General features: G+C 38.0%; 1 protein-coding gene across 2 annotated transcripts in view; it reads left to right on the forward strand.

Annotated features, from left to right (window-relative positions):
- LOC132124176 (solute carrier organic anion transporter family member 5A1-like) overlaps positions 1-16,079 on the forward strand; it is an 86,859-nt gene that overhangs the window by 69,438 nt on the left and 1,342 nt on the right. For both annotated transcript variants that reach the window (XM_059535061.1, XM_059535062.1), the window contains exons 7-10: positions 9,632-9,830; positions 14,264-14,423; positions 14,873-15,114; positions 15,731-15,795. In XM_059535061.1, coding sequence (XP_059391044.1) covers positions 9,632-9,830; positions 14,264-14,423; positions 14,873-15,114; positions 15,731-15,795 — 666 coding nt within the window. The remainder of the gene's footprint in view (positions 1-9,631; positions 9,831-14,263; positions 14,424-14,872; positions 15,115-15,730; positions 15,796-16,079) is intronic.

The raw sequence follows: 16,079 nt of genomic DNA on the forward strand, positions 1-16,079 counted from the left end.
CTCTCGATCGATATTCCATTATTTCTCCTTAACACTTTTACATATGTTCTCTTTCCTAGTCATATCACACATTGCATATGATTCACACTCTGTTCTTCACATTACAGAATGTGTGTTAAAAATGAAGTGTGAAGACGTCACGTGTGATATTTCTTTTCACAGCTGTGAATTTTGATAGTAACTATATAAAGCTGTATAACCAAATATGCTTGTTTGAGTGAGTATCACTGGGTCTCAAGATATCATAAAAATGTCATTGTTACTCATCTACATTGATCCTCAAAAACATATTGCCTCTACCTAAGAATCTACATCATTATTAAGCCGTGCATATGTCAAAATATCTCAGCACAGATGCTCTCTCATAAGGTAACGGGAGACTGGCCAGGATCCCTAATCAGAGCCCACCAGGACTGAGTAGAGAGTGTGATCCGCTTCTGTCAGCACGGGTCTCTGCCACTTGTGTCCAGATTGTTAACTATATAAATAAATGAATATAAGACATTAATTTATTCATTTATAAATAAGACATTACTGGGTAGGTTACTTACAAATTGTAGTCCATTACTGATTCCGAATTACATGAAAAAAATTGTAGTTGGTAACATAATCCATCAAATTACCCATTTTAGCTAATATAATTGGACTACTTTTTGATTAGTTTATGATTGCATAATAATTTTTTTTGCTTTGATTTAGAATAATATTGAACCATGTTGATATAAAAATAAAAAGAGAAAGTAACATTAGATTGTAATAGCATATTTAAGCAATACGTCATATAGTATTGACATTTTATAGGATAATGCAATATATATACTGTGTGTGTGTGTGCGTGTGTGTTATAAAATTATTATAAACCCAATAAAATAAAATGTTAATGTAACATTTGAAAATAATCCATCGGTATGCAGCTTTTATATTGATATTGTCAATCTTTGTTGTGCAGGTGATTTAAGGGCTCTGTAGGAGAAGTAAATGTGAGTTAAGAAGAGTTGGGGTGGGGGGGGTGAGAATGAATTATTAATAAATGCTTAATTTAAATATTTAATTAAAGTGAATACTTCATAAGTAGGCTTTGTTCAAATATGCGTAATAATAATGATGGCTTTTCCAAATATGAGCAATAATAATAAAGGTGCTTCCTAAGTGGAGTCTCAGTGATTCGTGTCTGTATATAAACCAGCGGGGTTCTGGTTTTTTGGCCCCTAAGCTTGTTGCCAGGATACAGGGAGAGATACAAACTAATGGTATGGTTGCTATTTGGACTCTTAGCTATGCTGTGCTCTTAGATTATAACAGAAAAACAACTTGTTGGCTAGAGCTGTCAGGACATAGCCCTCGTCTCTCTTTCAAACTGAAGCAAGCAAAACATTCTCCGATTTAAACCCATGCTGTATTGACAGCAGATTGATGTGCCTGCTGAAGTCAGAGCATTCACACAGGCCTGGATGTTTTACATATCAATAGATGTAAGCAGTTTGACGTTTTTGTGCTGTTTCCTCAGTTATGGCTGCCAAGTTTCCCTTCAGCCTATGACTGCAGCTGCAATAAACTAGAGACCGACAGAAGACAGATGGTGTACCATAAAACTGAAAACTGAGGCCAGGGAGCATCAAATCTACATTTATGCTCCAGCTTCCCTACAGATTAATTCAGTTGTAAATCACAGCTTGACTCCAGATTCAACAATGCTCATAGATCACCTATATAAATATATGAGTTGTTCCTATAAAAGCATTCAAACTTGTGTACAACACAAATGTTAATCAAAATATATTATGGTTATGCAGTTAATGTGCAATCACAGAAGTGTGTAAATCAAGATTTTAATATAAACATGTATGCATATTTTTATAATTTGTTTATATCAAATAATTATATTTAATAATAACAATAATAATTGCAGTAATTATTAATATTATTGATGTTATAAATATTTGTTTTTATTATGGATATGTGCATTGATATTATTAATGAAAATATGTTTAATTAATTAATATTAATCATAAGAAAAACAATTATTTGGCCAAATAACACTAGTCTAACTGTAGGTCATTTAAATTTGATTAGTAACATAGTAACTTGACACATTATTGTGGAATGTGCATTACATTTGCTTGTCTGTATTTTTAGTGCTATCAAATGTGACTCATCCAAAATTAAGAGTTAGAACTGTCTGTTTTAATAATAATAATTTTAAACTTGTCTAACATCAAACAGAGAACGCATTTTACGATCATGCATCTCACTGTGTCTTCAAGTCCGCATGATAATGACAGTAATGTGTGTGTGTGTGTGTGTGTGTGTGTGTGTGTGTGTGTGTGTGTGTGTGTGTGTGTGTGTGTGTGTGTGTGTGTGGGTGTGTGTGTGTGGGTGTGTGTGTGTGTGTGGGTGTGGGTGTGTGGGTGTGTGTGTGTGGGTGTGTGTGGGTGGGTGTGTGTGTGTGCGCGAGATCTGTCAGTGGGTTGTGGTCATTAACACCCTGCTTTGCTCCAGCTTGTTGCCTACAGGAATAGTTGTACTTTGCCTTTACATGTCCCACCCTCCCCTCATCCACAGCACACACACACACACAGCTCTATGCCAGCTGTGTATGCAGTCGGGCCCGAATCTCCTAAGACATCCTCTAAAGAATACTATCCATGCTCTCCTTCTAGATACACTGAGGGTTTGTGTGAATAGTGCTTGTTTTTCCTTCTACTTTCATGACAGGAAGGTGTTCCTGACGCACTTCTGGCTAAATATAGCCCAGAGGAACACTGTATTGGCTTCACACAGCCGTGGTTGTCTCATGAACAGGCGTTCTTACCACCTTGTCAGGTTGGAAGGGTATGTGTGTTTATCCTGGCTCATGTGGGTGTACGAACATTTGATGGAGTCTAATGAAGTTAGGTGTTATCAGCTTGAAGCTGACTGCTGTGGATTTCCTGGCTAGTTTATGCTAGTTTAGTGCTAGTCTAGATGGTGAACTTACTAGTAAAGTTGGCTAACTAAGGAATGCTTGCTTGTTTAGCTCAAGAGGTCAAAGTTTTCATCTGGTTAGCATGGTCCAGTTAGCCCCTGGTAGTAGATTTTGCAACTACACACTAAGAATCTTTATCCATTGATGGTCATTCAAAATTTGAGTGAGTTCTGACTTGTTAATAAGAAAAATATAGCATAGAGCATTTTTTCATAGTAGATTTTTACCAGTTCCTTATTTTTTTCAGTTAACACAATGCTAAGTTAATAGGTCAAACCGGTAGCTAAGGAACATATAAATAGCAAGCATAGCTATGTACAGTATACGTAGGTGCCACATTTGACCGCTCCAGGAGCATCGACACATCAGCTATCTTAGAACAGTTAACCTATTGTCACTCACAGTAAAAATCAGTCTTCCAAGATGCACATTGCCCAGCTTCTGGTTGTAAAAACAACTGAGATTTAAATTCCCGTAGAAATGGGATAACCTTTCACAGGTGAGAATGTGTTGGTTTGTGTTTTTGTATGTATTAACTTATTATTGCAGGTTTTTAAACTATGGTAACTCTTTAATGCCTTGTTTGTTAAGATGTTTTTCCATCTTGTAAATGATTGTTAAATATATCATGAAGTGGTTTTCTCTCATTTCAACACAAGTACTTGTACAACACAAGTACTTACAAAAAAATGCTTTTGGCAAGAAAGAGAGAAATTATCCGATGGAATAGGGTATTGCACCAACCACATGACTGCCATTGAGCTAAATAAGAATGCTAATGGATATATAGACTTCCATGGTTTAGCTAGAAAAATACCTAAAGGGGTTACCTTGAATGAATCAAAAACATACTGATGTTGAATTTGATTTCTGTGTTTAGATTGTGTTACAATGCATTTATGAGAAAGAGTGAGCTTGAGTTTCCTGCTTTTCTTACTCATTATTTGCTTTTATGAAGCCTTGTCAGTGCTGAAAGCAAGCATGTGCTTGGCTTGCCCACCCAGTGGATTTACACAGTGACCTTGGACTGCCAACAGTCGGCTTTGACTTTCAAATCCCAAGCTATGATGCCAGCACGTGTGCCACACTGCTCTGCCTCACACACATTTCTGTCCCTGCTCACTGCTATTCTGTCAGCCTGTGATGTCTGTCTTTGGTTCTTAGTCACTCAATCGCTACATTAGCATTTGTCCTTGATCATTTTTTTTTTTTGCTTCAGTCTTTAGACTCTAAAATCCACAGCCAAATGGCTGTGATGTGAACAGATGTTTTTTTTTTTCATGGTGTTTCTGTGAACCATGTTCAGGATGCTTACATTCCTGCAGGTCTTTGTGTTAACTTCCACCCATAGAAATATGTGGACATTCATTTCCTTGAGCTGCACTGTCACGTTTTACTTCTAGAATTCTATATATGTATGTGACCCTGGACCACAAAACCAAGTCTTAAGTTGGCAATAGCCATAGAAAAAAAATATTGAATGGATCAAAATTACAGATTTTTCTTTTATGTCAAAAAACATTAGGATATTAGGCAAGGCAAGTTTATTTATATAGCACATTTCGGTACACAATGGTAATTCAATGTACTTAACATAAAAGAAAGTAAAATAGTCATGAAGAAATAATAAAACAAAAATAAAAACAAGCAATTTTAAAACTTTGGAAAGGATTTTAAAATTGACATTTAAAATGAATTTAAAACAGTTAAAAATAGAAAATGATTTTACATAAAATACAGTGAATATGTAAAATACAGTGCAATCAGTTCGGACATAGCACAGTGCTCATTCAATAAATGCATAGCTAAACAGATGAGTTTTAAGTCTAGATTTAAATGTGACTAATGTTTTAGCACATCTGATCTCTTCTGGAAGCTGATTCCAACTGCGGGCGGCGTAGTAACTAAAGGCGTACTCCCCTTGTTTTGTGTGAGACTCGATCCTAATGATCTGAGTGGTCTGTAATGTTTATATTCAGTGAGCATATCTGCAATATATTTCGGTCCTAGGTCATTGAATGATTTATAAATGAGTAAAAGTACTTTAAAATCAATCCTAAATGTAACTGGAAGCCAGTGTAAGGACCTGAGGACTGGTGTGATATGCTCAGATTTTCTGGTTCTAGTCAGAATCCTGGCAGCAGTGTTTTGGATGAGCTGCAGCTGTCTAATGGTCTTCTTGTGAAGGCCGTAGAGGAGACCATTACAATAGTCCACCCTGCTGGTGATAAAGGCTTGAACAAGTTTCTCCAAGTCTTGACTGGAAACAAAATATCTAATTCTTGCAATGTTTTTTAGATTATAGTATGCTGATTTAGTTACTGCTTTGACATGACTACTGAAACTAAGGTCTGTCTTAAGTAAAGATCATGTTCAAATATCATGAAGATATTTTGAAGATGAAGATATTGAAGATATTTCATGAAGATATTTTGTAAATTTCCTACCATAAATATATCAAAACCTAATTATGGATTAGTAGTATGCATTGCTAAGAATTCATTTGGACAACTTCAAAGGCAATTCTTTGCACCCTCAGATTCCAGATTTAATGTACCAAGCCTGCTTGATCAATTACCAAGGAAGAATGCCAAAAATATTCAGCAAAATAAGATTTTCTTATCAAAGTGATAACATTTTGTGTTGCAAATAGGAGTACACCCTCCTGAAAGTTACTAAGAAAAAAAAAAAATAATAATTATATATATATAGTGTATAGGTTTAAGTCTGACAGTTAAAAGTGTTATATTGCCCACTGAATCATACTCAGACTTAATGCTGGCAGCAGTGGAACCACTTGGGAGAAATAGCATGCAAGTGTCTCAGTGCCGGCAAAAGCTATGAAAAGAGTGACACTTCATCTCACAGAGTATGACGCAGCCTGCAGAAGTGACATGCATGGTTGTTGTCACCACTAGAATTATACTACTGTAGCAAAGCAAAATAAACTCATTTGACCTCTTCCATGAGATGAGAATCAGCACCTCCAAATCCAAGGCCATGGTCCTCAGTCGGAAAAGGGTGGCTTGCCCACTTCAGGTTGGTGGAGAGTTCCTGCCTCAAGTGGAGGAGTTTAAGTATCTTGGGGTCTTGTTCACGAGTAAGCGAAGGATGGAACGGGAGATTGACAGACGGATCGGTGCAGCTTCTGCAGTAATGCGGTCGATGTACCGGTCTGTCGTGGTGAAGAAAGAGCTGAGCCGCAAGGCGAAGCTCTCGATTTACCGGTCAATCTACGTTCCTACTCTCACCTATGGTCATGAGCTTTGGGTCATGACCGAAAGGACAAGATCCCGGATACAGGCGGCCGAAATGTGCTTTCTCCGCAGGGTGGCTGGGCGATCCCTTAGAGATAGGGTGAGAAGCTCAGTCACCCGGGAGGAGCTCAGAGTAGAGCCGCTGCTCCTCCACATCGAGAGGGGTCAGCTGAGGTGGCTCGGGCATCTGTTCCGGATGCCTCCTGGACGCCTTCCCGGGAAGGTGTTCCGGGCGCGTCCCACTGGGAGGAGACCCCGGAGGAGACCTAGGACACGCTGGAGAGACTAGGTCTCCCGGCTGGCCTGGGAATGCCTCGGTGTCCCCCCAGAAGGGAGGAAGTGTCTAGGGAGAGGGAAGTCTGGGGTTCTCTGCTTAGACTGCTGCCCCCGCGACCCGGCCCCGGATAAGCGGTAGAAGATGGATGGATGGATGGACCTCTTCCAAGGCCTATATTTACAAAATAGAAACTTTTGGTAATCCATACTCTGGTCTCAAGAGACCAAGTCAGTCATTTCGGATCCAAAAGCATCCAACATGTTCTGGTATTGCTAGAGGAGGAGTACAGTGAGAAGTGCTTGGTACACACAGTGAGGTTCAGTGGTAGTAAAGCTTTTATGTAGGGATTAATGTGTGCTGAAGGTGTGAGGGAGTTGTGCTTTATCAACACTGCCATGAATTCACACACTACTGTGTGATGTAATACAAAAACTTGAAATAGAAGAAGCTACACTCCCCTCATTTTTTCAGCATGACAGTGAATATATTCGTTCTCCCAAGTTGAAAATCCTTCATTGGACATGTATTTCACTCAATCTTAGCGCTCTTGAGCAGCAGTGGGGGATTCTATAGAGACGAGCGGAGTAAAACTCCCCATTAAAGACCAGAGCATTTAAGGAGGTCGTCCAGGAGATAAACAGGACAGATGTGAAAATCTTTCATGAACTTGTACACTCAGTGCCAAGAGGGGTCAGAGCAGTATGCTTTAAGTTCTGGAGGACATACTAAGTACTAGAATATTATCTGAATTAAATCTAGGGTGTACTCATTTCTGAAATCCTTCATCTAAACTTATCTTGCAGAAAATATTGGGATATATTTTGTTGTTTTTATTAAGCAAATGTTTCAGTTTTGCCATCTTTCTATGAATTATATTAGTGGTCATTAAGAAAATACATACTTTATATTTATTCAGAGGAGGTGTACTTATTTATGCTGTGTACTTTTTATGGGTGATTGTCAAAAATCTGTTTTTTCTGCTAACTTTTTTCAAGATAAATGTAGATGTGTTTCCAAAAAAGGACTCTAACTCCAAAAGGATACTCCAGAAGGACAAAAAAGAACCAAATGATACAAGGAGCCCATATATGCACATATGAAAGAAAAAAATATAAATATGCAAATGCAATATATATACACCAACATAAACATGACAAATCAAAACATTATCGCAAATCTGTGTGGAAATAACGTGTATGTACGGAAATGTGTGATCATTGCGTCAAGAGCACTCATACACATATTAATTAATAATGCACACACAAGTGCTTACAGCCCTAATATATATACGTGTGTGTGTGTGTGTGTGTGTGTGTGTGTGTGTGTGTGTGTGTGTGTGTGTGTGTGTGTGACCCTCAACCATATACATATATGGCTGAGGGTCAATCAAGGACATGCTGATGTGCTCTTGGCTACACATTTGTAGCGGATCTGACTCGAATCAGACAAATTAAAGAGTCGATCAGGACTGTGGTTGAAACACGAGCCGAATTCCTCAGTAAGGCAACAGGAAGGTATAAAACATTCTGTGCCACATGTCCCAAGCAAGATAACCAACCAACCAACGCTTTCACAGAACAGCTTTCAACATTAACACCACTAGAACAATTATTGACAATTTCAATTCAGAGAAGAGATTGTCAAATTTGTTGTTCGTAATTGATAGGCAACGCCGGACATCACATGTAAACCCATGAGAGTTATACACAAGATCCTTTGACTTCCCCCACCTAGCAGAACCAGACTGAAATTCCTAAGGGGGGGCCTTTAAACCTCTGGTCTCCACAGAAATCTATGTCAGATAATGGCACAGAAAACTGTCTTTTCTACATATATATGGACGAAAATGAACTCAAAAAGACTTATAAATGAATATCAGTCCATCGCTTCACTCCATATTCATTTATATGTAACCCACACATTTGACTATCATGTTTATAATCCCTTATTGTGTATGTCTTTTAATAACTATTGGATAGCTTAAGGATTCATATTCATGTTTCATATGTATGTGCTTGAATCTGCTTGCTTGAAACAGTCATGACCATCAGTTATTTGTCAAATGTATCATATTCTTGTTATAGGTATCATGTCCAAAATTAGACCCTGCAAGAGTGGGAAAATTCGGACCATGTGATTGATATGATAACATATGATTTATGATACCCCCGAGCCAAGACAATATCTGATTGGTCAAGACAACATTTGAGATGTGGCCAACAGGCCAGTTTAAATACTTAGGACACCATAAAATTCTGCTTTTAGCTTCTAGCTTTGCTCTGCTATTAGTCATGTATATGCTTTTAGATTTAGCTAGTTTTAGCTCATGCCAGCTCTTAGCTTTTAGCTTTTCCTCTTAGCTTTAGCTTTTAGTCATGCTGTTAGTCATCACTGTTCCTTGAGCGCAGTTCCAGCGTGCTTCGGCCTGCACACCTGCTGCTACTTAGCCACAATGAGAAGAAACACCACCTAGTCTCGTCAAACTTTACTTCTTTTCTTTTCCGTTTGAGAGTTTCGTGTTCTGAGTTAAGTTTTGTAACGCCGTGTCTGACCTCGACTGCCCGTTCAACTTCAACCAGCCACACAACTACGTGTCTTCAGCCAACGCCCAACCACGGGCTTCCCAAGACGTCACTTCAGTGACTACTGAACTTCCAGCCAATCAGCGACATCGGGAAAAACTTTCGATCTTCCTGCAACTTGTGTGAATGTGTGAGTGCGTGCGTTCATGTGTTAGATTAGTTTATATGTCTTAAATTTATATAATAAACCTTTTTCATATTGAAAAGAGAAGTATCTTGTGTTTTGTGCTTACAAGTTAATGTCTTAAACTGCAGATCTTGTTACTGTGCTAATTGATAGTGTTTTCACTATACTTTGGATATTAATATCCAGCGCAGATTTGATGTTAAACGGCTCATTCAGTGAATCGCAGGGCGTCTCAGTGATCAGCCGTGAAACAGTGATTCTGTTCAAATTCCCTTTAAAATCTTAAATGATTCCCTTTGAGCTAAATTGACCTGTTTCCCTTACACATTTGTTGACTATATTCATTTAAGTCTGAAGTATAGTGTAATAAGTGGCTTTCAGGATAAGTATTGTAACTATTGTATCTCATTCCTTTTTTTTTAGGGGTCATTATCGTGCCCAGTGCAGGGGTTGGCATTGTACTGGGTGGCTACATCATAAAGAAACTTAAGCTTGGAGCTCGCGAGTCCGCCAAGCTGGCCATGATCTGCAGTGGGGTGTCTCTTCTGTGCTTCTCCACGCTCTTCATTGTGGGCTGTGAGAGCATAAACCTGGGTGGGATCAACATCCCTTATACTACAGGGTAAGTGAAATATGCAGGCATGAAAACCTTTCAGTGTAAGATTTGATGTATGCTGCACAGATTTAGGTATCCTATTTACGTTTTGTAGTTTCAGTTGTACTAGAGTTGTATAAACACTTACATATTACAAGTACAAATGATGTTAGAAGCATATGTTGGACAGTAGTTACAATGGCTTTTTCTTGCATCATGGTGCATTTCAATAACCTTACTTATGTCTTTTGATGAGTCCGTATGTAATCGATCTTGTGTAATCGATGGATGGATGGACGGACGGACGGACGGACGGACGGACGGACAGACAGACAGACAGACACATACAGACTTCTTTTTAAACTTTATCTGATGCTGAAAACTAACTAAATTAAAAAATAATAAAAACTGGGACTATTAAAAACGTATGTAACATGTATACATTCATATACACACACAAACACACACACACACACACACACACACATATATATATATATATATATATATATATATATATATATATATATATATATATATATATATAAGAAACTACAACAAGTTTCTATAAATATTAAAAATAAATATAAAAATAAAATGAAAAACATTTTGGGTCCATTAGTTTATGTAATTGTCCAACTTTACAGTAATATACAAACATACAATATACAAATATAGTGTACAGTTTGTACAATATTATATGTGGTATTTACATTTACATTTAATCATTTAGCAGACGCTTTTATCCAAAGCGACTTACAAATGAGAACAATAGAAGCAGTCAGGTCAACAAGAGAACAACAACAGTGTACAAGTGCCATGACAAGTCTCAGTTAGTCTAGTATAGAACGCATAGGTAGGTTTTTTTTTTTTTTTTTTAATAAAAAGACAAGAAAAGGAAAAGTGCTAGTATTAGTTGGTTAAGTGTTGGCGAAAAAGATGAGTCTTTAGCTGCTTCTTGAAAATGAGTAAAGACTCAGCTGTACGAATTGAGATTGGGAGGTCATTCCACCAGCTGGGCACAGTCCAGGAAAAGGTCCGTGAGAGTGATTTTGAACTTCTTTGGGATGGTACCACAAGGCGTCGATCACTTGCAGAGCGCAAACTTCTGGAGGGCACATAAGATTTAACCAATGAGTTTAGGTAAGTTGGTGCCGTGCCAGTGGTCGTCTTGTAGGCTAGCATCAGTACCTTGAATTTGATGCGAGCAGCTACTGGTAGCCAGTGTAATCTGATGAGGAGCGGAGTAATGTGAGCTTTTTTTGGCTCATTGAAGACAACCCTCGCTGCTGCATTCTGGATCAATTGCAGAGGCTTGACAGTACATGCAGGAAGGCCCGCCAGGAGAACATTACAATGGTATAAATTTAATAAGTGGACTGTAATAATTCTCATTTGTATTTCTTATTTTTTCCTTGTTTGGGCCCTTTCACAGTCTGTGACCCATGAGCCGTGTGCATGACATTCCTGCTCTGTGAGGTCCATTGTCTATTTCCTGTCATCCACCTTACAAGGCACCATTGAGTGATATAACAAGTTTCTTGTGCTGAAGTCTGCAGTAGGGGAGTTTGCAGGGCCCTGACCAGTGAGACAGCATGTTTGTGGAAGGCATAGCACAAAAGTGTGAGGCCTTTTCAACAGATAGAGCTGCCCTGTGAGACACAGATGTGGAAATACAATGAATTTGTGCTCAAAGTAACGAGTAAATGCTTACATTTCACATTCATCCAAGCAAATTCTTTCCACTGCATTTTTCAAGGTTTGCCTTTGTCATCCTTTGTTCTATAACAGTATTCATTATAGTTAAAGGAGACACACATGCACATTCAGAAGCTCTTATTTACTAATTTACTAACCACAGCTGTTTCAGCTCAGGTGACCTTGACGAGAAAACAACTTCTGTTAACTGAAGCTTAAAGCCTGCTTTGTCTGCATTCAGTGGGTACAGAAAATAATCAATCCCCTTTAAAATAATCACATTTTGCTGCTTTGCAGCCTGAAACAACAAAAGGCTATAAAAGGGAACTAGGATGTGAGCTGCCAAACTTAAAAAAAGACAAACCAAAGCACCATGTTATCCCTTTATGTCCTATAAGAATGAGAGATGACTATTATGGTGTGTAGTTTTATAGCAGAGGGAGAGGGGTCTGTCTCATTCAGTGTTTAACACATGGATTCCTTCCATCTTGCTGGCTGTGTAATGCCGTGATTCATCCTCTCATTCTGCTGTAGATCTGAGAGGATAATGTAAAGTCAACCAGAGCTGTTGCTGATTGATCTGTGTTTTATGTGGGAAAGAGCTCTGTTTGAATTTGCCTGCCATTCCACAGCAGTGATTATTTTAAAGGGAGGTGATTCTCTTCTATACCCAGTGTGTAGTCCAAAGATAACGGTTCAAGGTCTGAGATCACATATTTTGTTTATTTATACATGTATGTACTTTCATTTGACACATTAACATGTTCACCATATAATAATCACTATCCTGAAATATATTTATATTTACTTATTTAGAATCAAAAGTATATGTATGTATATTTGCAAATCCATTTGACTCCGTAACATTACATGTTTGTCATGAAATATATATATAAGGTAAATAAATAATATATTTTATAATGTATTAATTCATTAATTGCAAATGTGATGTGTGTTACAATATATGATTAATATTGCAATCTGTAAATTTTCTTATTGGCTGATGAGTTCTCTCTTTAGTTAATGCATGAATACAGAGTGTACAGTCGTGGCCAAAAGTTTTGAGAATTACATAAATATTGGAAATTGGAAAAGTTGCTGCTTAATTTTTTATAATAGCAATTTGCATATACTCCAGAATGTTATGAAGAGTGATCAGATGAATTGCATAGTCCTTCTTTGCCATGAAAATTAACTTAATCCCAAAAAAACCTTTCCACTGCATTTCAATGCTGTCATTAAAGGACCTGCTGAGATCATTTCAGTAATCGTCTTGTTAACTCAGGTGAGAATGTTGATGAGCACAAGGCTGGAGATCATTATGTCAGGCTGATTGGGTTAGAATGGCAGACTTGACATGTTAAAAGGAGGGTGATGCTTGAAATCATTGTTCTTCCATTGTTAACCATGGTGACCTGCAAAGAAACGCGTGCAGCCATCATTGCATTGCATAAAAATGGCTTCACAGGCAAGGATATTGTGGCTACTAAGATTGCACCTAAATCAACAATTTATAGGATCATCAAGAACTTCAAGGAAAGAGGTTCAATTCTTGTAAAGAAGGCTTCAGGGCGTCCAAGAAAGTCCAGCAAGCGCCAGGATCGTCTCCTAGAGGATTCAGCTGCGGGATCGGAGTGCCACCAGTGCAGATCTTGCTCAGGAATGGCAGCAGGCAGGTGTGAGCGCATCTGCACGCACAGTGAGGCCAAGACTTTTGGAAGATGGCCTGGTGTCAAGAATGGCAGCAAAGAAGCCACTTCTCTCCAAAAAAAACATCAGGGACAGATTGATCTTCTGCAGAAAGTATAGTGAATGGACTGCTGAGGACTGGGGCACAGTCATATTCTCAGATGAAGCCCCTTTCCGATTGTTTGGGGCATCTGGAAAAAGGCTTGTCCGGAGAAGAAAAGGTGAGCGCTACCATCAGTCCTGTGTCATGCCAACAGTAAAGCATCCTGACACCATTCATGTGTGGGGTTGCTTCTCATCCAAGGGAGTGGGCTCACTCACAGTTCTGCCCAAAAACACAGCCATGAATAAAGAATGGTACCAAAACACCCTCCAACAGCAACTTCTTCCAACAATCCAACAACAGTTTGGTGAAGAACAATGCATTTTCCAGCACGATGGAGCACCGTGCCATAAGGCAAAAGTGATAACTAAGTGGCTCGGGGACCAGAATGTTGAAATTTTGGGTCCATGGACTGGAAACTCCCCAGATCTTAATCCCATTGAGAACTTGTGGTCAATCCTCAAGAGGTGGGTGGACAAACAAAAACCCACTAATTCTGACAAACTCCAAGAAGTGATTATGAAAGAATGGGTTGCTATCAGTCAGGATTTGGCCCAGAAGTTGATTGAGAGCATGCCCAGTCGAATTGCAGAGGTCCTGAAAAAGAAGGGCCAACTCTGCAAACACTGACTCTTTGCATAAATGGCATGTAATTGTCGATAAAAGCCTTTGAAACGTATGAAGTGCTTGTAATTATATTTCAGTACATCACAGAAACAAATGAAACAAAGATCTAAAAGCAGTTTAGCAGCAAACTTTTTGAAAACTAATATTTATGTAATTCTCAAAACTTTTGGCCACGACTGTATAGTCTAGGGTTGCCACATAGACAAGTGTGATTTCCCATATATGGCCGGACATGTTTAATGCATTTTAGAATATTGCAAACATTGCCTACAGCAGCTGATGTAATGCCTTTTATTCTTAAACTAAAACACCCTCTTCCCCCTCTGTTTCTGTTTTTCTTCAGGCCGACACTCACTCTGACCCACAGAAACCTGACGGGAGGCTGTAATGTGAATTGTGGCTGCAGGATCAACGAGTACGCTCCTGTTTGTGGCTCAGATGGCATCACATATTTCAACCCCTGCCTGGCGGGATGCAGCACTGTTGGAAATGACAGCACCGGGGTGAGCCACACTGCATGTCTTTCTGGAGATGCTCCAGATTTTTAGCACAGCACAGATCATTTCAGGTCAAGGCATACCCAACACCGAACACTGATATTAAATCTTAATCATCTAGTCAGATGTTCTGTACAGGTCTTTCATTCCAGCTACATCTATTCACATGTAAACATCTCATCTCACTATCTTTACCTATTGATCTGGGTCACTGACACAGTGTCCTTTTTATCGTTGAAAAAATCAATCAATGCAAAAAAGCAGGTCTTTTTGAGTCAGAGCATAAATTTACTGCATAAACTTTGGATCCTTGATTATTTTTAATTATAAATGTATTATTATTAATATTTTTTTTTTGATGGGAATATTTTGCATAATCACAGAATTGCATTGCAACAGTGTCTTTAGAATTTTTGCATATCTATGGTAATGTTCATGTGCATTTTTTAATGCAGATCAGAAACTACACAGACTGCGCATGTGTGCAGAGCAGGCAGGTCATCACACCACCCACCAGCGGCCAAGGCAACCAGCTGCAGCTGGTCATCGTGAAGACCTACCTGAACGAGAATGGATTTGCTGTGTCAGGGAAGTGTGATCGCACTTGCAACACACTCATCCCCTTCCTCATCTTCCTCTTCATCGTTACACTCATCACAGCTTGTGCACAGCCCTCCGCCATTATTGTCACTCTCAGGTAGGAAACAGTAACTAATATTTCTGATCTTTCATGATGACTTTAAAGGTGCATTTTTTTCTTCATTAAAGTCGGACATCATTAGGGCACTTTAAACATTTGGAATCAGTAAAATGTATTAATGTTTTTGAAAGAAGTCTGTTATTCTCAGTAAGGCTGCATTTATTTGATCATTTTGAATATCTTGAAATATTATTCAAAATAACTCTTCTATTTTAAAATATTTTAAAATTTAAAATTAACATTTCTAATTTCCGATCTTGAAAACACCAACCTCTCTTTTTTTTCTTTTTCTTTTTTTTTGTTTTGTTTTGTGGAAACCATGATAATTTTCTTCAAGATTATTTGATGAATAGAAATAATAATAATAATTATTAAAAAAACATTTATTTGAAATAGAACACTGCTGTGACCTTGTCTTTCATGTCATGTTTGATCAGTTAAGTGCAATCTTTCTAACTAAAAATTATTAATTTCTTTAAAAGAAATATCAAACTTACTCCAGGCTTTTAAATTGTATTGTATCATAATTTATTTAATGTTAATATTATTTCAATATATTTAATTTAGTAGTAGAAGGTATTAAACAATAGAATAAAGTCATTTTCTTTTGCAGGTCAGTAGAAGAGCAAGAACGACCGTTTGCTTTAGGAATGCAGTTTGTGTTGCTAAGAACTCTGGGTAAGTTATAAATGCTTTATTTACTTGAGGAATGCAAACCTTTAAAAACTAACTTTGGTATAAAATCCATCGCTCTTGTTTATCACTGCTGCAGAGCTTTTAATATTGTACCACCTTGTGTTCTTAAACCTAAAGTACAGCTCTGTACAAAGCATTAGACATTTAAATTAGATAAGAAGGAACAAATGCAGTGTAAAATGTAAAGCTTGCAGAGCCATAAAGTGTCTCCACCAGGGACAATCCACTGCAAATTAATAAATCAAACTTCCCTTTGCCAAAATTCT

This window comes from Carassius carassius, chromosome 42 (assembly GCF_963082965.1).
Source record: "Carassius carassius chromosome 42, fCarCar2.1, whole genome shotgun sequence".
NCBI lineage: Eukaryota > Metazoa > Chordata > Actinopteri > Cypriniformes > Cyprinidae > Carassius > Carassius carassius.